The 25,468-nt window shown below is 40.4% G+C and overlaps 2 protein-coding genes across 3 annotated transcripts in view; one reads left to right on the forward strand and one right to left on the reverse strand.

The window, feature by feature from the left end:
• Positions 1-1,881, reverse strand: part of LOC141789689 (guanine nucleotide-binding protein G(q) subunit alpha) — a 36,794-nt gene extending 34,913 nt beyond the window's left edge. Inside the window, exon 1 of one of the 2 annotated variants that reach the window (XM_074669243.1) lies at positions 678-1,881. In XM_074669243.1, coding sequence (XP_074525344.1) covers positions 678-813 — 136 coding nt within the window. In that variant the 5' untranslated portion in view covers positions 814-1,881. The remainder of the gene's footprint in view (positions 1-677) is intronic. The other variant, XM_074669242.1, reaches the window with a different exon arrangement.
• A 7,117-nt stretch (positions 1,882-8,998) lies between these two features.
• Positions 8,999-24,075, forward strand: LOC141788692 (guanine nucleotide-binding protein subunit alpha-14-like). Its single transcript, XM_074667686.1, has 8 exons — positions 8,999-9,114; positions 9,422-9,585; positions 11,659-11,843; positions 12,174-12,328; positions 13,544-13,672; positions 14,548-14,677; positions 17,533-17,686; positions 23,194-24,075. The coding sequence occupies exons 2-8, from the start codon at positions 9,435-9,437 to the stop codon at positions 23,397-23,399; spliced, it is 1,110 nt and encodes a 369-aa protein (XP_074523787.1). The 5' UTR covers positions 8,999-9,114; positions 9,422-9,434; the 3' UTR covers positions 23,400-24,075.
• Positions 24,076-25,468: the final 1,393 nt, after the last annotated feature.

The following is a 25,468-nucleotide window of genomic DNA, read 5'->3' on the forward strand; positions in this document are numbered from 1 at the left end:
AGCCAGACATTAAAAGTTAAAGCAGTCAGCACACATTTTACCTTTACAGGTGAAATCATCTCTTTCAAATCATTTAAGTTAGAATCCAAAAAGTGCAAGTTGAGGGTCACCTTTCTCTATTAAAACATGAATCTAAGCCCATGTGTACCTGACCGTCTCTTCTCTGGAGAACTTATTTCCCAGAGAGCACCACCTCAGTGAAGTCTTTTCTGGATCAGACACCAGGAGAATACTCCCTCTCTGCCATGTAACAGACTTAATCAAAACCAACTCTCATTCACCATTTCAGCCTTTTTAACAGTTAGATCAGACTACAGTTCTGGGGGAGAGTATTTTCGGCTACTGAGTATTGACAGCTGGTTGTTAAAGTGTTTCTAGAGAGTCATCAGGTATAACTGTGACACAAGCTGTGATCTACGCTCCCATGAAACTGGCCACACAATCCCAACCCTATCTGATTTGTGCTTTGCATATCACATTGCAGACAAATCCTGTGGGAAGCAGGTTACTGTGCAACGGTGGTTATAGTGTTTTGCATGACAAACTTCTACAACATAGACGAGCCAGAGCTTTAGCATTCTGTGGTTTGTGTGTGTGTCAGATGTAGAAATACTGAGCATGTCTGCAGCCAAGGGGAGACAGTATGTAACGACTTCTTCGAGAGGATACCAACTTACCCAGCAGCAGTAGCTTCAGCTCTCTCCTTGCATCCCTCTTGTCTCGCCGGAGTTGTTTCTCGATCTCAGCGTTGATGCGTTTGGACTCCTTCGCCTCCTCACTCAGGCAACAAGCCATCATGGAGTCTAAAGTCATCACCGCATGAGCTGAAAAGCCCGTCTGACAAGGGGCCTCGGGCTACACCTCTCACAAAGTATCAAAGAAATTAGACAGGCCGTTTTCAAACAGTGATATCCACGTAACTGAGATCGATGGACTCGCTGCTTCGTGTAGGATCTGGCCTTCTCGGTGGATGTGAAGACTGTTGCTGGGTGTTGAATATTTGACAGTCCAGTCAAAGTCTTGTGCAAGTCCTACAGCGAGCGACAGCTGAGCACAGACAAAATGTAATGCATCATGTCTGCAAACATCTTTCATGACAGCCCGTGGTGTAAATGAACATTTTAATTGATGCACTCTCTTGATAATACTCAAAATAATTTCGGAAACGCTATGTTGCTATGTAGCTTATGCGCTAAATGCTGCTAATGTGACAAGTTGATGTATTTCCAATGTGAAAATCCCTTCTTCACAAGCATGAAAATTTGACGCTCATTGCATTTTTATCACAAACTACCAATCTCGGTCCCAGAGACAGTGGGACACTACTGGCTGCCACTGCCACATTTGTACAATCCCTCCGCTGGTTGCCCGGCCGAGTGCACGCTTAGCCGCCCCGAAACCAGCACTGTACGCCCGCGCAGTGACGATGAGCGCCCGTCGAACTGTCCATCCACTGAAGGAACAACAAGCTGGTCCAATATCCCTAAAACTCGACGACCGAGGACCCGTTTAACGTCTGAAGAAAACGCAGCTTGATAATTTCTCGAAAAGCAATTATTCCTTGCAAGCAGAGGCTCCCACTGACCAGTGGAGCAAAATGGGCAAGCTAATTGTGAGCTAGCTACGTTAGCTCGGCTAGCATCCTTGGAATTGCAGCGAACTGGCTAAAAACCAGAAAGCTTGGCTTGACAGAGCATCTTCATTGTTTTTAAACTATAATTTCTAAAATGAGCACATATGCACCACCATAAGAAAAAAGGAAAATGTCCAAGTGACAGCTAAATGGTTCCTCACAGTCCGTGCATTTTCTGCTCCTGATATTTTTTCCTGGTGGTGCTGATTGCTCTTCGTCACCCACTCCTTAGCCCCGATGTGCTGCTACCACTGACGTCGATTGGGATATGCTTGATTGACACAGACTACGCGAATGGACAGGGGGCTTGTGGGCGTTGAAGGCGGGTCTTTAACGGATGGTTAACTTCTCATGCTTGGTTGAGTGGAAGTCTTCCTTTCGGAGGCGTGTCTGCCAAAGCAACTGACATTTCGCTAGACGGCAACGCCCATCTGTCAGAAACCAACACATCCTCACAGTGTGTGTTCAACCTGACTGTTACAGCTGTTTGTAACTGCTGTGGATTTGTACAGCTGCCTCGAACAGGCTCAGACGATCAGTCCTAAATCCACTTATTTATGTTGCTAATGAAACCTGTAAATCTTAATAGTTGAGGTTTATGTGCCCTTTATTTGGTGGTTTCTTTTTGGAACAACTTTAGACACAGGTGATATGATATGAGTTTTTCCTCTGCCAGAGGCCAATGTTTTTCTTTCCCATGTCCAAAGGGCATGTTCACGTCTTTTGTGCTGAGTTTTCTGTAATGCCAGCAGCCTGCTGTCACTATGTGCCTTTGAGGAAAACTACTCAAAATCTCTTATTACTCCTCCTCCAAAATTTTTTTGATCTCATCATAACTTGTTAATGTCCTTCACTTACCCTCAAGTCTTTTCTACATATCTGGTGCTTGACAAGCAGCATACACATGGATGTGTTTTAAATATTGTAGTAAGCAATAAATGAAACGTCCTTATTGGAATCAATAAAGTTACCTGAGTCAAAGTAAAATCAGCAATAAGTGAAAGGTTCAAGAGTGTATTTATCTAACACAACATCAGCCCTGGCCTTCTCACAAAAAGATCTGGTTGTCAACAAACAAAACATAGCATCAACTTGGATACTGTAAATATTTGAAGTGCCTTCCCTCCTCTTTGTTATGAACTGTGGTATTGGTATTGTGTCTTTTGTTTGTAACCCTGGGAATATACAACATACTATATTTACTTTAATGTGACACATAAGATACAGGATCCATTGAATGGAATAGTGTATTGTTTGTAACAGAAACTCATTTCAAATATCAGTCACATGATAATGGCCTCACAGTCAGGTCTGTTTAAAGAATAAGTAAAACCTTTACTGCACCTAGCTTTGCACCACAAGTAACAAAGACACAAATGACCATTAAAGACTTGATGATAAATTATTAACAGAAAACATTACAAATAACATCATTAAAGCATTATGAGAAATGAGTATCAAGTGCATTGGAGTGCAGCATGCCAAGTTCAGACTGTGTATCAGAGCTTGTCAGGCAGCTGAATACTATGAGGGACAAAGGATGTGACAGCTCTATTAGTCCTCATCCTGTGCACCCTGTACTAGTCTGTCATGTCATAAATAATACACTTTCTTTGCCCCCCAGTGACAAATACACAGCATCACAACCTTACCTTAGATCCTCTGTGCGAGTGCTGATAACTGTAGATGGTTGTCCATTGGTGTTGGAAAACTGTGTCTTTTCTGTTAGGGAAGTGAGACAATGCGTCTTCCTGATGAGGATGTGCTCCAATACTGCCCAGATCCAGAGCAAATAGATAAGTCTTAACAATAGCTACTAAATGTCTTTATAAACTAGGCACAAAACTAAGCAGTAAACTTTGATTTAATTTATCATTTTTATTTATGGGGGGTCGATGGGCAGAATATTCCTTGATGTACCTGCTGTAATGGAGTAAATTTTGATTTAACATTTTGCACCATATGAAGTACTTTAACATTAATATGCCTCAAATTTTAGAGGTCAAATAGCTAACTTTGCACTTCACCTAATCTAAGGGCATATATTAATGTTTAACTCTAAATAATTGGTCCAAGAGATTCAACAACATATAAAAACTTAAACCTAATACAATATATAATATTTTGTTAATTGGAATATATTTTTTATGTTAGTATTTCAATCTGCCATACATTTCCAATACATCAAGTAAAAATGGTTTCTGACAAATAAAAGGAATGGATTTTTCAGAAACCCAACTCTGGCCTTTCCAAGTAACAGGATTTCTGTCTCCCTCTGCAGGACAAAATTTTTCTTCCCATGATTGTTTTTTCTTTTTGAGGTTCATCAAAAATGATAAGAAATAATGGGAAAAAAAAAGAAATACACAATAACTTCAGATTTTGTCACTATTGCATAATTGGGCATGCAAAGCCAACTAGGAAGTCACAATGGCAACTTATTAGATCTTTTGAATCATCTCCTGATTTTTTGTTGGTCATGTTTTTCTGCACACTACTGACTTTTTGATGTTCTTTAAATGCCTTTAAAATGCGAACTAAAGCGATCTGGCCATTTATTCTTTGCTCTTTAGGCTCAAATAGCAAAGAATGATGTTTTAGAGAATTAAACATATCAGTACACTAAACCTTGTTTATTTACTTTAAAGTGGTTATGATATCATTCAACAATTTATTTTTCTATTTAAAGGTGTCTTCCAAAAAACTAACAGTGACTTCAGGAGTGAGTTAAATAACAATATAACAACAGGTTAATGAAGATTACAGCGTATAAAACCATTATGAGGAACACTTGTGTGACCAGATCGATGGAAAATCAAACTGAATATGACAGTTTAACAATATAAGGTTTGTCTGGGGCCAAGATTTTAAAACAGTTAGGAGTGAGATTCATAGATGTCTGGTGGGAAAAAGTTTCAGAGGTATGGGCAAATGACCCCGTTTTCCTGCAGAATACTGATGCTCTGTCATCGATTCCACCACTAGAGGACGCTGTTTCAAACATTAGTGTCTCACAACACGAGTTCTGAAACTACAGCCTCCTAAAACTGCAGAGCGACATGAGTCTGTCAAATTAAAACAGTTCATTTATCCTTTTTTATCCTTGATCTTTAAGATTATATTCTATTTCTTTATATGTTTTTTTTTTTTGTTTGTTTGTTTGTTGTTGTTTTTTTACTTTCATAGCCACCGTTCATAATGTAAAACGGCACTAGTAGTATTTGTCCCTAAAACTTTTTTTGTTCCTTTATGCTTGAACAAAGTCAGAAGAAATTGGGGCTGCAGTGTGGAAACTTCCCTGGAGTGACCTCCCCACATCTCTCTGGATCTTACTATTGTGCTAATCAGACTGTACAGAAAATGTATACATTGGCATTCTGAGGCCATATATAAGTTTGTTGGACTCCATTACTTATTACTTTGGGTTTTTTTTCTCTCTTATCATTTTTGTTTCTTTTCTCTTGTCACAAGAATTAGCACGCATGAATTTTGACTGAAGGAAAAACCTTAATTAGTGCGACAAACTGCTTTGTTATTTGGCTGCAGGTGCTGCCATTAAGTGCAAGATTTTTTTAATTTTTTTTTTTTCTTATAGACATAGACACAATTAATCACTGTGACAATATAATTCAACCTTTAACAATGATCAGTGCTAAATATTCACTCGGGCTTGGTCTGAGACTTTCTGACTCATTCTACCCCTGAGGATAAAGAGGAGAAGGGTCACATTAAGTGCCCAAGAGTTCCCCGAACAGATGTGTCTCCAGACCTCTTAAAAGTAGAAAGGGACTCTGCAGATCGTATGGAGTTTAAATGAAACAGTGCTGTAAAGTTATTATATTTGGGATAAGTGGCATAAAAATATCTAAATTGTTAAAATCTTAACTTTAATTTGTCTAAGCACCACGAAATGCCTGTAATCAGCCTCTTAGTGCAGGCTACACACTTGTTTTGTGGGTTTCACTGACTCAAAATACTGGCTCCATATCTTAACCTTTACACTGGTTTGTGCAAACCTGAAACCTAAAAAAAATCTTAATCACAACGTAACATCCTCTGAGGTATTTTCAGTTGTACACCAACCTTCTGCTGCTCTCCCTTGTACAACAATGAGCCAAATCAAAGTGGTGCCAGAATTCAGCTCCAAAAGACTTTAAGACTTAAGACAAGTCAAAATAAAGTGGAATGTGAGTTTAATTAAAAGAGGCAGTCAGACCATCACTTGAAAACTAAAATATGGAGGGAACAGCTTTGTCTTTTATCTAACTGGTTCAGTGTATGTGTGTGGTAGTAGTAGTGAGTGTGTTTGTGATGTGATGGCTGTAGTCAGATGTAATGTGTGTGTGTAATCCAGTGTGTGATGGCTGTAGTCAGATTAATCATTGATCATCATCTGTTTCACACAGCAGCCTGTGACAGGGGACAAAGTCTCACCTACCTGCCGCTCTCTTTAGCAAGGATTCATCCATGACATAACAAGCAGTAATAACTTCACCATTTGTCTTTGTTTTATTTCAAGGAAGATTTACTTTCACCATCACATGAACAATACTAAACAGTAACTTCCTGTAACTGGAAAGATGAGGCAGGTACACTCCTGTTACAGTCAGCCCACACCCACACAAGCTGTGCAAGAATCCCCTCCATTCAGACTTTGGCTCTGTCTCTGTGTTTCTTAACAAAGTCTTGTTTTGTTAATCACATATGTGATAATGGAGCATGTGTTTAATCACAATAATGTAATCATATCTGATTTCTGTACCATTTTATTCTGTGAACTGTTTGAATACTGATCCCCCAAACAGACGAAAAGTGTGAATGAGCCTTGTTGACAAAAGCTGATGGTCATTTATATATCTTTTTCAAACCACACACACACACACACACACACACACACACACACACACACACACACACACACACACACACACACACACACACACACACACACACACACACACACACACACACACACACACACCTCTTTCACCTTACTACCATGGTAACTGGGAGTTCCACTGATCTCAATATCAGAGACTGTGAAAGGCTGGACCAACCTGGACAGACCGGTTCTGCTGGCTGAGACAAAAGATTGACATCCAAAGAGTGGGAGAGGAGTTACTAAATAACCTGTTTATACACTTCATCTGAGCTTTGAAAACACAGTGATTCATAACCTGAAGCACTCTGAAAAAATACCCTCTGACAATCCTGTAAAATGTCTTCAGATAGTTTCCATCTGTTTGCTGTGATGAGTCATGAGATATGGACTGTTTTATAGAGCTATGGTGTGGTTCTGATATGTTAAAGGCTATTAAGACATTTTTAAAACACCATGCGACCATGCCATGTTGTAGTTTTTCAGAGATACTCAAAGGACACAAATTAACCATCGTGAAGTTTGAAGTTTCCGCTTATCTTCAATAATAACAAAGACAAATTTCCGTCTGTCCATGATTTCACTCCGGCTCAGCTGAAACATGAAGCATAAGAGCCTGTGCAGTAGCCGAAACTTTATACGCACTCATTCATACAGTTGGCAATTTAAATGGAACTAAATGGTACACACTTCCGGTCACAGCCTTTCAAATTAATACTATTATCATTTCCACCAAAAGTGTGTGTGAAACATTCAACATGCCTACAGAAGTATCTGGACTGTGAAAGCAGAGAAAAGTTAGAATGAGTCTCAGGGCCTATAACAGAACATAAATAGGGGTTGATGAGTGTCTGTATTGTGAAGTATCCAAGCTCAGTGTGATACTTTCTGGTCGTATTAACACTGCTATGCTTTTTAACAGGTGTATTTCTCCACTTTAAATTCACATACACACCCACTCTTGTGCCACTCATGTATGTATACACCGCTTTAAAAAGCATTAACATAACAGGCCAGATATGTGAAAATATTGCTAACTATTTGAAAACTCTGTACAAAGTCTGATTTGAGGCCTTTGCCTTTACTGTGTAACTGATAGGTTAACTGTGCCATTTTCTAAAACAGGGACACATCTACATAACAGTAAGATTACTGAAAGATTAAGTGTGCTGTTAAGCTAAGTGTCAGAGTGGGACATACTGGAGAAGTCATGTCAGCATCAAATATCAGAGTTAGCTCAAAAGGTCTAAATAAAGGCTTAATACTGTCAACACATGTAGGATTAAGTCTGCACTTGCATTATGTCTGCTGTCCTGCCTGTTAACACCATACATAACCACAGACATATGACTATGGCAAATTATTTCAAAGTAAACAAGCTAATCCCTAGGAGTGGTTAACATCAACAATGAATCACAAGCTTCAGGCTGGCAACTAATTTTATGCTATAATATATGGACTAAGACAAATATGCTGCACCTTAAAAGAAACAGTGGTGTCATTTATGGTCATTGACCTTATTGTAGAGGGGAATTGATTTTTTTTTTTTTTTTTTTTTAATTTATTTATTTTTTTTATATTGAACAAAAGTTACTTTCTTGCATAACTTAACCTCTAAGATCCTATGTGTCTCGTTCACCCATATGGTATGATATTAATATATTTCATGGCAACAATGAGATTTGCATCTTTAAAAAAAGGAAAAAAGAAGAAAAGAAAAACGAACAAAAACTGTAAAATGAACCGATATTTGAAAGACAAGCATTCAAAAAATTGTACAGATGTTTTTATGTATTTCCCACAAAATCCCATGAAACGTAGATGGAGTGAATGTGATCATTTCTGTATAAAATAAATAAATAAATAAATAAATAAATAAATAAATAAATAGATAAATAAATGAAAAAAAAGACCTTAGGAATAGTTATGGTACAATAAATGCAGTGAAATCAAAGGATAATAACTGCATTTCTGTTTTATTGTATGTGTCTATACTGTTTTTAGTGATATCATTTTTGATAAACCAAACAGTGTGCTTATATAAATTTATCTGCCTTCTTGCTTTAAGCCAACAGCATAACTTGTAAGTATATGTACTTCTTATTATTTTAGATTTGATTTGATTTGATTTTTTAAATTGTGAAGATATTTTAACGTGACACACATCGGTACTAATGAAAATCATTGGCAGTGTATAAACATTTCCATGTAAATTAGAGCAAAAGCGTGCTCTTATTTTCTGCTCAGAGTCATCTCACTTCCGGCGCTGCTGCGCTCCGGAGCCGCTGTCTTGCCGCGGCGTCGCCCTGAGCGCATTCTTCTTCCAGAGAGTTTTCAGCGGACCTCAGAGACTGCACATTCCTCTATAGGCGCGGCGGACTTTCCCGAGCTGCAGGTTGTTTCGTCTGAGCCGAGAAAAATAGTAATAATAAAACAAGTGTTTCCACTCCGTGTCAGTGGGCTAATGACGCTGTTTGTACACTACAGCGACTGGAGCTACTAGCTGTTAGCCGCAGGTACGGAGGAAAGGGGACACGGCTGGAAATGGACCACTGGGTGAAATCAGTGCTGGCTTTTAGAGAGTGTGACGGTCTGCATTGAGGTAAGGAGTTTCTGTGTAACTTTCAAGCTCCCGTTAAACTTTTTTTAAATTGTCACAGCAGCCTACGTTATTAAAAAAATCAGGGGAAATATAGTGAAACCAGCTGAGCTCCTGCACTGTAAATAAATGAAATCCCGTTGAAATGTCTGTCGTTTTGCACGCCATGGGGACCAATATGTGACAGGTCGGATAAACCAAAGCTAATATAAATGGGGATTATGTTGACAGTGGGCAACTTAATAATAAGTTTATTGTCAGTGCTTATCGGCTGATAACAGCTGCTTATTCATTATCAGTGTCATTTTAGAGATTCTGTGGCCATGGCGGGCTGCTGGCAGGTGTGTCGGCGCACCTGTATGTGCTGTCTGTCCGAGGAGGAGAAGAAGTCCATCGCTGTGGACAAAGAAATCAGGAGGATTCTCAAGCAGCAGAAGAAGAAGGAGACAAGGGAAATTAAAATCCTCCTGCTGGGTTGGTGTCTGCACACACACATACACACACAAAGTATCCCGCACAGCTGTTCACTTCTCTGTTATACTAATAATGGCACTGCAGTGCCAAATGCATTTTGAATAAGTAAAACAGTGACTTTGGTTTACAATGAGTTCTGAGAAGAACACTTCATACATTTTAAAACTGTCAGGCCTGTTTGGTGGCCTACGGCGAGGAGAGAAAACTATGTAAAGCATGTGTCACTGAGTGAGTATGTGAGGAATGAGCTGGATTGAGATTGGTAATACCTGAAAACCACTGTGACACCAGGCATACCGAGCAGCTGGTTTGATCACTTCCCCTTAATGAAAGAGACTCATTGAAGTTGTAAGGAATACAGAATACATATTGGCAATTAGGCTTAATTATAGGATGAACAGTTGATATTCCTACTTGAGATGTAAGGTGAATAAACCAGAAAAATATGTTCAAATACAAATCCAGTCAAGGATGTAATGACATAATTTTGTCCTCTCATTTGTAAAGACTGGCTCCCTTGCTGGCATTTATTAGTGGTATTAAATTAAATACCTGTCTGTTACAAGAAAAGCAAGCAATAAATTATAGCTGCAGCCCAACAGAGACTGACTTTGACACATCTGAACACAACTTCTTGTTAGTGAAATAAATCGATCACTTTGCTTAAACAGTTCACAAACCAAAGAGGTTCAATTAACAGTTAGAACACAGGAAGAGGAGCTCGATTGTCACATTTGAAAGCTATAACCAGCTAAAACTTTCTTGGCTTGTCAATTACTAGGAACTCAGTAACGATCCAAAGTGTTTTTTTATTTTTTTTATTTTTTTGCTTTTTGACAGGCAGCATTTAACTGACTGTGTTTACTCTAAGTCCCAACATCCTGGCGTTTTTTTGTTCTGTCATTTTTCCCACTGTGATTTGATTGATTTTTAGGACGCCAAGTCTTAACAGAAACCACCAATACCCACATTGTAAAAAAAGTTAAACACATCTGGAAATGTAATTTCCCTTTAGGAATCAATTGAGTATTTCTGATTCTGAAACTCAACTTTACTTGTGCTCTGTGTTAAAGAAGAACATGTCTTTTAAGCTACACACCAGATACATACATACAAAATCCATCACAGTGTTCGGGGTTAAAAACACTACTCAGCATAATGGTCCTGCTGGAAACCCTGCGTTTGTATGGAGAGGACGAGATAATATTGAATTATTGCCCCATTTAACTTCCTCTTTTGCTGTGTGGAATGATGAAAACAAACTCTGAGGAATGGTGACATGTCTGTCAAGTAAACCAGTTCTCCTCAGCAACTAGGTCAGACTGAGGAGTTGTGAGAAGAGCAAAACATGGACAGATTAACAACAGTGTTCCTCCGATGTGGTTTTGAGGTTTGCAACTTAAATCTGCAACTGCATCAAAGAAATTGTAATACAAGACTTACTTTTAAAGCTGTGCCTCAACCTTAAACTTTGACCACGAATAGTGTGATGCTTATACACATTTCACATTTTTTAAATGATATATTAAAAAATGAACGTGTTGCTGAAAGTTATATATTCTGAAAGATATCCACTGGGGGATAAATGAGGATAATGTGTATGATAGTACATTTGAGTACATATAGAGCCTGCTTGTGTGATGTGAAATCACACAAAGCTGCTACTCCTACTAATGGCATCTGTCCATCCATCAATGCTGAGCAGGTAGTGCAAGCATTGGTTGAAGATTTTGTCCTGGAAACATCTGTCTGGCTTTGACTGACAAAACTTTCCTGAACAGATCAGTGAGTCTGAACAAAAAGCAGTGCAGATTTACATCTGACATCCAAAACAAAAAGTTGAAAGAGGCTAAAGTGCGTATTAGGCAGGCACCATAGAATCACTGTTTGTGTGTTCATCACCCCCAGCTGGATCTTATAACATTTTTAACCTCAAGCTGTTCAACTAGTGGAGCCCAAAATTTAAGTTAAAGTCAATTGAAATGCAGTGCTCACCCTTACGATCATGTATCTAGAGAGCCTGCCCTGGGCTAATGAATTTAGTAACTTTGATTTCACTTTCTTTTGTCTTAGGAACTGGGGAGAGTGGCAAAACCACCTTCATCCGTCAGATGAGGATTATTCATGGACGAGGCTTCTCAGAAGAGGAAAGAAGAGCTTTTGCCAAATGCATCTTTCAGAACATCTTCACAGCCATGAAGGCCATGACAGGAGCCATGAGCACACTCAAAATCCCTTACTCCAACCCTGAGAACGAGGTAAGCCCGCATCTCCACTGGTCTGATCTCAAATGAGCACTCATACACAAACATACATTGATACAGGTATGCAGGCTTGTGGGATTATTCCCACATAAAACAAGAGACATCAAATGCACCGGTGCAGAAACACACACAGCATGCTGCAGTCTAAAAATAAGGGCTGTTAGTGCCATCATAAACACTCACAACCCTTGAGTCAGCCAGATGTGAGAGGATTTCCAAGACGACCTTAAAAGATTTCCTCACTTTGGTTCAATGAGTTTTTATTTCTGAACACCAGAGTGTCATAATGAAACAACCTTTTAAACTGCCTCCCTCTGTCTTCAGGTCTATGCCAAGTGGCTGCAGGATGTAAACACTGTGCAGATCACAACACTGGACCGAGGATACGTCGACGCAATCCGCCGCCTCTGGGCGGATTCAGGGATCCGGGTCTGTTATGGCCGCCGCTGCGAGTACCAGCTCCTGGACTCCACAGAGTAGTGAGTAGTTTTATTCCAGCTACATAGTGCCACGCCCTCTGTCAAGGAATTTATCAGATGATAAAACACTGTCACTTTGCCAAGCTGCTAAAGCTGATATCACAATACAGGAATGTAAGGCTTTAGGTACTTTGCAAGACAGGACATCACAAGTTTTGTAAAAGTGCGAACAGAGTTTGTATTCTTTTTTTTACCGCAGCTGTAACAAACACTTATTCTTTTATTAAGCTTTGATTGATTACTAATTAAAAACTGGACAAGAAATGCTTTTGGAAATTCCCACCACCAGGCTAATATATCCCAGCAGGACATGTGGTGACGTATTATAGTATTGTTCATTTATGTCATACCTGACCTTTGTTCTAAAACTTACTGAAGTGCACAATAAAAAAATATCTAGACAAGCCCTTTAAAGCCTCTACTGACTGAAGATTAATAAAGAAAATGTAAGGAAGGCTGGAGTATTTTCATGTTTATATTAAAGAAAAAAAGTTTTTTGTCCTGTTACGTAAGGCATTTCGTTTTCTAAGGATATCATCATTTGAAATGAAACTGTGGTGCTTACAATGTCGTGATATCTCCCTTCCTTTTACATGTGTATTTAACATTTACCTGATAAATATGTCCCCACATCTCTGTTTGTTATTGCTGTAATCAAAACCGTCTCACATTTTGTATTTCATCCTGAGTCCACTGGAGGGGGCTGCTTCTCCACAGTCCGCTCTGTAACTTGCTGTTATTCAGCCATGTTGAAACCACCAGGTGATCAAAGAGTATTTGAGGACAGCAGTGAGATGTGAGCTGTGAATCATCTTTATTAAAGTGAAACCAACGTGAAAAGACTCAGCAGAGAACAGATGTAGAAAGTCACAGCCGTTTATGTCTCGGAACAAAGACTTGCCCCAGCCTGTCTTTGTTTTCTTTCTTTTCTATTGCTGCTCTGTGCGGTGTTTACCCAGCAGCTCTATCATCACTGTGTGTGCACGATAAGAGACAGCCAGTCAACATTAGCTAATGACAGCTTGTATCAACATGAGCCGTAAAGCCAGAGCCATTACACAGGCTGACATGTACCAACTCCACTCCTGTCTTGAGTTTTTAATCACTCCTTTTTGAACGCATATTTTGTGTCATTAAAATGTGTTGTAGATAGATCCAACTGTATGTGAAAAAAGTTACATTACAAAATTTTCTTTTTCTTCTTTCCCTTCGTAGCTACATGAGTAATCTGGACCGGATCTCTGCCCCAGAGTACATCCCCACAGAGCAAGACGTGCTGCGAGTTCGATTCCCCACAACGGGCATCCATGATTACTCCTTCAGTGTAAAGAACATCACACTAAGGTGAGCGCTCGTCATTGGCGTTGGTGGTGCTCTGAACAGAGGGATGAGTGTACCACCAGCATTACTCACACTGCACTGTGAAAAACATACCGCTGACCCTCACAGAGGCTTTGTTTGCTCTCACCTGTGGAGACACTTTAGGGATCAGATTTCTCATGTTTTCTCAAAGCCCCTGGCAGGAAGTGAGGTTTTACTCTGTGGGTTTATTATGAACATCTGTTGTTTAAATCCACATTTATTCAGAATGAACAGTGTGTTCCCAAATAACACGACAACTGCTGTTAAATCACACAGCTTAGCTCAGAATCAAAACACAAACTAGAAACAAGTTTTATATCAACTTCTTGAAAAAAAAAGTGGTTTTGATTGTATTTCAAGCAAGTCTTGCTCTTTTTTATTATAGTTTAGGTTTTTATCTTGACTTAGAATGAAACATCTGGGGCTGATTTTCAATCAGCTCTTTCATTTAGTGTAAAATAATTTTCTGTCATAGTCTCAATCTGCAGTAGGAGGGTTTTCTTTCTGTGTTAAAGCAAGTTACATTAGAAAAGTAAGTCTGAGTCTACTTACTGAACAAGCAGCCTTAACTTATTACCAGCTGTGTGAGAGAACTTGAATGTGAGAACAGTGTGTAGGTTGCAATTTAACACATTAAATCTGAAGCTTTTGTTTTTGCAATGCAATCGTGTCTCACCTGTGTGAACTCAACTCCCACAATGCCATGAATAGTTATCTGTTATTGTTTGGCAGTCAATGAACCATTTGTTATTCCTGAGCAATGCTGTGTTGTCAGGAACATAAATAGATACATACATACATATAATTACCTCTTTTTTTTCACTTTTCCTTCTTCCTCTGCTCGGTGTCTCTCGTAGGATTGTAGATGTTGGCGGTCAGAAGTCGGAACGTCGGAAGTGGATTCACTGCTTTGAAAATGTCACTTCCCTGGTTTTCTTGGCCTCCCTCAGCGAGTATGATCAGGTCCTGGAGGAAAGAGAAACTATCGTAAGTCGAGTAGTTTTTGTATTTTTTGATGTTTTTCTCTTTGTCTGCTTTGTAAACTAAGGATCCGGTGTAAGGGGAGTTTGAACAGTGACTTTTCAACTTGAACCAATTCTTGAAAGTTAGCACTTAAACCTCAAGGGTGCCAGTGGATGGTAACTGAACTGAGGACACATTTTATACAAACTAAACCTTTGATAAGCTCTAAGACAGTTTGTAAAAACAGTTGTATTACCAGACCTTAGTGGGTAACAGAGGCAGAGGGGGGGAGCTCAAGCTGGAGGCATGTGAGTGTTTTGAGAGGGAGCGAGCGAGGCAGTGTGGCAGAGGTTGGGTGGTGATGCGGAAGGCTTGTGGAGGCACTGAAGGAAAAGGGAGGACAGCAGTAGTTAGTCGAAGAACAATCACACAGCTAACAAGAACCACTGGCAAGTCAGCTGACGCACCATGGAATACTCTGGCAATACAAATGGTTTTACAAACCGTCTTAGAGCTTATCAATGGTTTAGTTTGTATAAAATGTGTCCTCAGTTCAGTTGCCATCCTCTCTCCTCAGAGCTAAAGTGCAGTCCACTAATGAGGGTCATGGGAAACAGGGGTGAAGGTGAAGGAGTCTCAGGTGCCGGAGAGAGCAAGTGCATAGAATAGTAAAGAATAGAAAGGAACTTTATTGTCATTGTAACAAGTACAACAAAATTGAAGTCACAGCAGCAACCAAGAAAACAAAAGTAAGAAAGTGTATAGAAAGTGCAAAAAGGTCCATAAGAAATTAGATGATGACAGCTTGTCCATCATTCTCCAGTTCAGCCAGCCTCCACCTCCACAGGGTCCAGGACTGAGCCTCTTCAGCAGTCTGTTCAGTCTCTGTCTCCTGGATCCTGTCTGCTCACAGCAGGTGAAGCTTTTCCAATGTGGCATTGGTGTCTGGTGTTTGCTCCATTAGCCATGTCTGCGAATAGCTTGATGCTACTCTGCCCTCTGGTATTCCCTCTGTTGCTGGGTTAGCACAGCTAGCTCGTCCATCTTATTGGAGATAGATCTTACGTTCCCAAAAACCATGGATGGAAGGACAGGTCCATGTCGTCACTTCTTAGCTCACACCTGAGAACCAGCACGTCATCCTCACCTCACCTCCTCACCTTGTGGGAAGACATCAGGCCTTGCACCAGTTAGCATTGACATGCTACAGGCTGCTAACAGCTGATTTCACATGTAAACAAGCAGCCATGGTTACATGTAGGATCTCCAGACAAACACAGGAGAAAAAGTAGTAAAAATATCACTGAAGCCACAAAAAGTTTGGTGTCCATGACCAACAAATGAACCATACAAAGTCTCCTGGAGAGACTCCACACAGGCAAAAACATAAGGATTACCACAATTAGCTCTGTGTTCTAGTAGTAGAGTAGTAAAGTAAAATGTCCCACACATTTTTATACTTGAATCCAGGTAATCATGGCCCTCAGACAAAAATAAAATGAAAATGAAACAACATAATTTAAAATATTTGATTTAGAGTTTGAATAAATAGTTTTCAACTATAATCAAAAAGAACAAATACTGTGTATTTCTCTTTTTTAAGTCATTTTTGTAGGCTTTTATGCTTTTAACCAGAGAGAACAGTACATGCAGCAGGAAACAGGGCAAGAATAGGGAATGACATGCAGGAAAAAGACCACAGACTGGATTCGACCCTTGGCCATCCATGCTAAGGCAAACCTAATGGAGCACAACCTAGACAGCTAGGCTATATGTGCTCCAAACACTGTGTATCTCTTGATCAAGTTGATCACAGGGGGACTGCTGGCTCGACAGACAATTCCGAACACCCTCATGGAGGTTTCAAAGGTCATCATTGAAATGGTTGGCTGTCCAGAGTGCTGCACTGAATATCTGTTGACGTCAACGCAAAGTTGACAGGAGGGAAATGTGTGACTAAGGTGTACAAGCAACATGGATGATCACAGCATTTAAAGTATTTTAAGAAGAGTGTCCACAGTGCCAAAACTACCACCAAATGGCTGTCCAACCAGAACATTAGAATGCTCAACTAGCCAGCCAACATGCCTGACCTGAACCTCACTAGGACTCTTTGGGATATTTGTCAGGAGGAAGATAACAAAACACCCAAACCTTGTAATACACCTAAGTAATGTTACAGGCTTCATGCCATGCCACATTGATGCAATAACTCAAGAAAAAGACGTCTCAACCAAGTGTTTGGAGTAAAATTAATAATACTCTCAGGAGTTGAACATTTCTGTATCTTAAATCATATGAGAAACACTTCAGTAATTTGGATTCTGGCACAACCATCTTAATTTAAACCATTAGCTGTTGAATATTTATAGTTGAGTACCGAGCCAGTTACATATAAATAGAAATGGTTTCATAAAGTAAAGATACTGTTTACTTTTCATCATTCACAAATATCCTTCTGTCTTTCTCACCTTTTGTTGCTATTGCTTTCATTTCATTTGTTCACCAGCAGGTTTCACTCTTGCACAAGATTACCCCCTCCCTCGCTTCTCCTCCGCCTCCTTTTCACCCTGTCACTAAGCCCCTTATCTCTCTCAGCCACTTTTGAGTCTGCCAACACATTCATTAACCTCCAGCGTGGCCCGTGTGCTCCAGACCCCCGTACACTCCCCCCTCTCCTCCTCCCGTCGTGAAAACACCGCCTCATCCTCAGTCATCTTAATCTGTCTCACAGCCCTGAAAATGAGTGTTTATCTCTCTTCAAGTCTCAGTCATCCCCAAAATCTCATTTTGTAATCCCTTTATCACCAACAGTATCTTTCTTCTGTACTGAGCTGAAAAGCTAAGACTCGGGTATTTGACTCTGTTTCTTTTTCCAGAACCGGATGCAGGAGAGTCTAGCTCTGTTCTACACCACCATCCACTCTCCATGGTTCCTCAACACCTCCATCATCCTCTTCCTCAACAAGACTGATATCCTGGCGGACAAAATACAAAACTCTGACCTGCAGAAATACTTTCCCAGCTTCACTGGTAAGATATGGATCGCTCTGTTTGGAGTTAGGATTTATTAATCTATTGTGTGATGCATGGACATGGTCTCTTTGACATCACCCATCTTTTTCTGATGTAAAGTTTTGAAGCCAGTGGTCACCAAACTAGAAATGCTGAACACAGCCCAACTTCAGACAAGCAGTGAGCAAGTGTGAGATAAACAGGTAGAGTTGAGGAGAGGTTTGAGCATCATCACTAACGGCTACATTGTGCCCACCTGTTGATCAGAAGTCAGCTGGGCATCTCATTGTGCGAAACTCACAATCTTCATTTCAAATCTTTTTTATTATGTTGTCTAGTACAGCTGTAAGTAGGAATTATCAGGTAAATTCAGGTCAGGTGTGCTGGTTTGTTCCCAGAGAGGCACACATGTTGACAGGTACATTAAAAAAGGAAGGAAAAGAAAAAAAAGAACAGGACATGGTGACAGACATCACTTTAGGCAGCTGCACAAAATTAATAACACAGGATCCCACTTGCTCATCCATCCACCCGTCATCAATGTCTCCCTTAACAAAAAACAAAATACATGAATCCAAACAGCACCAAAAAAAAAACAAGTGAGAAAATGTACCCAAATGGAGAATAAAAAGAATTTATTAAAAAAAAAATAATAATAATAATAATAATAATAATAACTCATAATCTTAATATCTTATGACAAACTGAGTGATAAGAGCTATGTATGTAGACCATACCATTTTTATGGTACCATACTGCAAGCGCGACGGTTTTTGCTGTATGAAATAGAAATAGAAATAGAAATAGAAAATACTTTATTTATCCCCGAGGGGAGATTCAGGTCATGAGTGAATTTTTTTGAAAGTGTGTGTTTGTGGTTTTTGGTTTCTCCAGAGCCAGCTTCAAGCAGACACTCGAGGAATTTCAGTTTTTAGCATTTCTGCACTGGCGTCATTCCTCGTGGCAGGAGGGTGCAGCTTGGGACTAACTCCATTAGTTGTGAAATTCTTCAGTCAGTAAAACCACAGGTGAAAGATTAATGTTCTGATATTCGAGTTGTGAAACTCAGTATTTGCCAGGTTAAGTGTTTCTTCTTGTGAAATTAATCAAGTTGTGAACTTCAGACTTTTGGGAATTTAGACTCTTTGTACAGTTTATTTTCCTGAATTAAAAAAATACAATAAAAGCCCAGTTACTCTGAATAGCCATACGTTTCTCCTCACTTTGTAGGTAAGCATCAAAACAGCTCATAAATGGAATGATGTTTTTAATCTAAGAAACTATCATTTTAGCACTGTTTCTGTTAGCATTTTTTATGCTAATGCCTCGCAGAGCCATTGGTCACACTGCCAACTCTTACTTATTATTTTGTTGTCTGAATAATTTTATTTTTTATTTAAAAAATAAATACAACATTTTGTTCATCATGTTCATCTTTATTGATGCTCAAAGTAGAGGTGCAAATGTTGGCTGTGAGAAACTCTCACAGTATCTAAGGAGGAGTTGGTGGAGGGGTCTGGTCAGCTCTAGGTTTTAGCCTGTTGTCCACAGATGTGTTTTTTCATCACAGCATAGACGATCATAAGCTCCTTTTTTTCTGTCAAATGTGATTTCTGCGTACAGCTTCTACAGCATCTATTCACATCCTCCTGACCAGGCAGAAGAGATGTATTATTTTGAAAAAGTAGCTGAAAAATGACTCCAGTGTCAGTGTGTTCATGACTCTGTGAGAGCGCTCTTCTCCTTTCCTCTCTTGGCATCTGCAAAGCTGGTGTTCATAATAGCTGAAGCTGATAGCTTCATTTATACATCTTTCGTCAGACTACACACACACACACACACACACACACACACACACACACACACACACACACACACACACACACACACACACACACACACGTGCAAATGAGTCACTTCCAGGTACTTGCTGTGCTTAATGATGTGGCTGCTGCAGCTCTGCTGGTGTGAAAGGCTGCAGAGCATTACCCTAACAGTCCTCACCTCCTGCAAACCCCCACAACCCTTCATCACCTCCCTCTCCTCCTGTTACCCATGGCAACCACAGAGAGATACTTTTGCTTCCCGTAAGCCCTGCAACCCCCACAAACCTCCAGGGGTGTGTGTGTGTGTGTGTGTGTGTGTGTGTGTGTGTGTGTGTGTGTGTGTGTGTGTGTGTGTGTGTGTGTGTCTGTGTCTGTATTTGTATGCAGGGTGGCAGTTAGTGACTGCGAGCAATTACCTGTGTGTTTGCCTTTGTGTGTGTTTGCGTGTGTTTGTGTTTTACCATTAGCATTAGCAGGGTAAAATAATGACTCACATAGGGTCAGGCTCTTCAATGTCAATTTAACCTTAACGACAACTCAGTAGAGTTTCCACCCTGGCTGCTATTTGCTGCTAATGCTGTTGTGCTGCTTCGTGGCATTGAACAGCTACAGAGGCCTCACTAAAGAGCTGCAGTTGTTTCTAATAAGCGCTCTGTGATTGGACTCAAAACTATTTTTTTCCATCGGTATAAGATTTGTTGTCAAGACACTTTATTACAACAAAGATATAATCTACTAAACACAAACAGCCTTACTTTATGTGCTAAGTTAAAAAATGCGAAATGAATGAAAAACTTTCTCAAACTAAAAAAACTGTCCTGTTTAACCTCACCCTTTCTTGGTTAAATTATTTATTTTTATACATTACCATAAAGATTAAATGATTGTCTAAATCAGAGGTCTTCAACAAGTGGTCTGTAGGGGTGCTGCTGCAGGTCTTCAACATTTCTGGTTGATTAGTCCATTTTTGTATTTTCTGGCCATTCACAAATATTTCAGTTTTTACTCATATTACTGTCTTTGGACACACATCAATGGATGCAGATGTTATCCTCCAGTCAGAAATAATGAACACATCCTGGAGTGCAGATGGCCTAGTGGTTAAGGTCGTGCTCCATGAGGTTTGCCCTCGCACAGGTGGCCTCTTTCCTGCATGTCACTCCCCACTCTTTCCCTGTTTCCTGCTCTATCCACTATCCTCTCTACTATCTGATTAAAGGCATGAAAGCCCAAAAAATAACAAAAAAAAAACAGAAATGAACACATCCAGTAGCACAGCGGCTTTGTCAAACTGCACACATGTTCACTCTAGCTCCCCAAGACAGAAGAAGACCAGCCTCTGCCAATCACATGGGCGCATGTTTCATACTGGCTCTGTCAGGTTCCCCAGAATAGCTTAACACTGAATGCACACTAACAATGTATGTTTATACCTAGTACTATGTCCAGTTTAATGTAACACACAACCTGGGGCCTATAGCACCAAGCGCGATTAACTTACTATGGGTAACTCACATCTATCCACGGTTGACTAATCCCAACGGCGGAAATTAGGATAATCGATAGCACGAGTTATCAACACGGTAACTTATCCCAGGTTTGTCTCATTAAGAGCCATGAACGCACACGTATGAAGGGAGGGCTCAGAGGCAGCCGACCAATCGTGAGCGCAACAAACACGGAGAAGCAGAGTGGCAGAGAGCCCCATTTCTCCTGTGAGGAACAAAGTCTGATCATGATTAAATATGAAAAGGAAAGAGCCCGAGTAACGGAAAAGGAAACATCACGGCGGCTGCCAATCCCAGGCGAAATGCGAGGCAACACATAGCAGACTGATCAATGGCTCAATCTGAGACTGATCACACTCATGAATCTAATTAAGCAATGTATTGTGCAGATGAATAGCGTGTATTACAATTATCATCTCATTACCCAGACGTAATCCCTCTGGAGTAAAAAGAGCATGGGCCAAATCATTTAATATAAAATTTATTTTAAAAAATAACAGTTTTTATAATAACGTACAAAAACATTGTTGCTCCTGGTAAGTTGGTTGGACCCAAGTTAACAATTCACAAATCAGCTTGACTAAAATACACTGCCCCTCTTTAAAGAAAGAAATCCCCTAAACACAATGTATGAAGTGTTGGAATAACATAATAGAATATTGTGCTGCTTCAGCGTTACATCCTTTTTATTTTGGTAAGCACTTTGCATTTGTATGAAAGGAGCAATAGAAATGAAGTTTGATTTCTTTGATTATCCCTTCCTAGTTTAATACCTGCAGGACGGTGATAACACCGCTCCTGCGGGGGTTGTAGTCTACCCAAGCAGCAACCTCTGGTTTAAGAATATGAGACAGTGCGGAAGTGCGAAAATCTGTCGTTTCTCGTGTGTCTGCTTGAGGCTGGCTCCAGACGCACTGGAAGTCACACACACACCAAACCAAAAAAGCCGTTTTCAAAGCAGAAATTAACCTATTTATAGCCTGGTTCAAAAAACGTCTCCTGTCTGAGTCGCTACTTTTACTATCCGCTCCCACTGTACGGGGGGTGAATTTTTTTCTAACTCGGCCGTTCAAAGGATATTAAGATCACGAGCTAGCCCAATTAGAGGCACAGCTGAGGGTCACGTGACCAACAGGCGCCCTATGGCTGTATGCGAAGCCCTTGCCACTACCAATATGGCCGCTACAGCCGATGTGCTTCATTTTCCATTTCAGAAACAGACGGGTGATGTTGGCGAGACTACGTCCACGTTTTATACAGTCTATGAGTCTACCCTATAGAGGTAGATAAACTGGTACCTCTGATAAAGCACGTCATCAGGTAGATGCAGTGGGTCAGGTTGGTACCGGAACAACCTCTCGCATCTCAATGTTTGTTATACACGTTTTGCGCCTCTGTCTTCTGGGTTTGAAAGCAAAGGACGGTTCATTGTTTCAGAGAAGCTGATTGGCCAGTGGGCGGGACGTTTTATAGGGTCAGATTTAACCTCCAACTTACTCTGCTCTGGAGCAGGTTAGCCGTTCAGAGTAAGTCACCGTGGTGATCCATCCTGATCAGAAATGAACCAGCTTTGTGCTATCGATAAACCAGGGTTAACCCTGGAGTTACCTCTCTAAGACATTAATCCTGCTTCATGATATAGGCCCCTGCTCCGTCTTTCATCAGTTACAGGAACCTTGGACCAAACAAAAAACAAATGTTAGCCTTCCAGGCTTCCAACAGCTAAATGACATTGACATGACTCTGGTTTTATGGTAGTCATGGGCAGTTTTATGCAGTCATGATAAATTGGACTCTGTTATTTTATCCTCATGTGTTGGTGTTTTGATGATTTGAAAATGAAGTAGGATTGGTATCTGCAATCCCTTTATGTACTTCACTTTCGCAGTCATAAGCAGTAAGCTATCTTTATCATCTTATCATCATATGCTCGTAACATTTGTGTAAAGCACAAACTTACATCTGTAGGGAGCTTGTTTTGGCAGTCCACCCCCAGAAATAAACATTGTTATGTGACTTTAGAGAGCAAAGGATCATGAGGTGTTTTCACTTTAAAAACAAAACTATGATCAAGATTTTTGCTAATTCATTTTCTTTGATGGTTCTTTGTGGCTCCAACCCTAACTCAAACCAATCTCCTTCCACTTTGTTTGTCCTCACCCATCGCACATGTCCTCCTTATCTGTCACAGGTAATAAGAGAGACCCAGAGGACGCACAGAAATATATCCGCAAACTGTACGAGCAGCAGGCCCTCAATCGGGACAAGCGGGAAGAGTGGAAGACTCTGTACCCACACTTCACCTGCGCCACAGACACCAACAACATCCGCAGGGTGTTCAATGATGTCAAGGACACAGTTCTGCTGAAGTCTCTCAGGGACTACGGAGTAATCTGAACTTATCTTCAGAGGTGAAAAACAAGAGGAAAGTATCAGCTCTGGCATCTTTTGGACTATTTGATGGTATGAGTAAAGCTCTGATGAAGGCCAAATATTGCTCCTATTCCACCTGAAATGCCAGCTGACAATCCAGCCGTCCTTCATGCTTCCCCCTTCTCCTCATCTTTCCCTTCTTTCACTAGATCTTACAAATGAAGCAGGTGGAGGAAAAAGGATACGTTTGTACTCAACTCTCACCTTTTCCACCATCACTGCCGCCCTCTGACCTCCTCTTCCCTTGGAGTGGAAAACACGATGTTGGAGGAGAAACAAGACTGAGTGACTGAAGTGCTGTGCTGCCGTTAACGGAGTAATGACTTTCTCAAGTGGACACGGGGTCATGCTTGGGTGTACCGCCCTGTCACACTCACTCTGGAGGCCTGGTTGAAGCTGAGCAACTACAGTCAGACACAGTGAATCCTCCCACACAGTTAACACATCATTTGTTTCTTATTAAGATGGAAATGAATGAGTCAAAACATAATGCAGCTTCTCTATGAGACATGAGATCATCTCTTCTCGTTTAATGACTCCACAGAGAGATCATTTTATAGCAGTTATCTCACACGGGCAGTGTTTCTCACGTATGATCCATTTTGATCACAAAGAAACCCTGACGTTTCTGCTTCCACATTGTTCTACCAAAGGATATTTTTCGCTGCTGATGATGAATTTTGCAAAGATAAAGGCAGAGGCATTTTTATTCCTAGATTTATTTGTCTCCCTTACAAATTAATTTCAGAGAAAATTCTTTGAGAGGTATTAAAATTGCACATTAAAGCAGCAGAGCAGTGGGAGTTTCTTGCTGAAGTGCTATTATCATGCAACACATGAAATCCAGACCTTCCATACAGGTGCTTTAATGATAAACAACAAGTTTGGAGATTTTGTGTGCAAAACACTTGAACTGAAACTATCTCACCTTTTTTTTAATATTGTATAACATTACTACTCCTGTTGCTGGATGGATGGATATGTAGTCTCTATCCATTCTACAGAGTGTTGCCATTCAGAGCAATAATCAGCTCACCGAAAATGATTTTCTTCTTTATTATTAAAAAAAAAATCAGAAGTTCCAAAACAAACCGGGGTCTAGCTTTAGATAATGGCAGAGCATTTACTCAGGTGCATTTGATATTTTGTTGAGAGACCGAATAAACTGCAAACCAGTTTGCTATAAACAGCGATGACATACCTGTGCGTTCACACCAAAAGAAGCAAAAGCGTCAAAAATGTCAGAAGTTAATCCATTTTCAATGAGAGCCCGGGGTCCTGAGTGGCTAAAGAGTCCTGAGCGGCTTAAGCGGCCAAAAGTGGCACCAGATGAGAAGTTGAGTCTCAGGCAACATTATGGTAACAAGCTATGAAGCAGTTCAGTGGCAAACAGTGGTAACCAATCAGAGTAGAGATGTCCTTTGACCAAGCGGGCCCTAAAGAACAACGCATGTAACTTCAGTTCCTAGTTCCGACATGGATACAGAAAAGTTCATAAATGTGTTTGGGCTCATCCTATTCTTTTCAAATGTCCGCCTTTTTGGCTACCGCGACCAACAACAACAATAAAAAATGTTGCCTGTGATCGAAGGTGGTAGGTTGTTCTGGTGAGTTACAAAAAAATGTGCCATAATAGCAGCAAATAGCAAAGTGAAGTGTAGTCTGTGGCAAAGACGTAGCCTAGCCTAGCATGCAAGCATTTCTTGCTTCATCTGAATGAGATGACACCAGGGCTCCAGACTAACTTTTTTCAGCAACGAGGTTTACGACAGGGGGTGCAGATTACTTTTTCTATCAAACAGTCTCCTGCTGGATCCTTCTGGATCCTTCCATGGATGGTTTTTTACCGGACTGTGCGCCAGGATCTGAACGGACGCTGGTGACATGGTTTTCACGTGCTCCACTCGTGACTGATTAGATGGTAATTTTACATTATGTTCACACTATGCTTTAAACAAGAGTTGAACAACAGCAAGCAGCTGTCTCTGTGAAGATGTCCGCTGTGTGGCTCCTTTAAATGACAAGCGTGAGTT

The sequence above is a fragment of the Halichoeres trimaculatus genome, unplaced genomic scaffold (genome assembly GCF_033239565.1).
Source record: "Halichoeres trimaculatus isolate MK-OKI-2021-1 unplaced genomic scaffold, fHalTri1.1 fHalTri1_scaffold_4, whole genome shotgun sequence".
Lineage (NCBI taxonomy): Eukaryota > Metazoa > Chordata > Actinopteri > Labriformes > Labridae > Halichoeres > Halichoeres trimaculatus.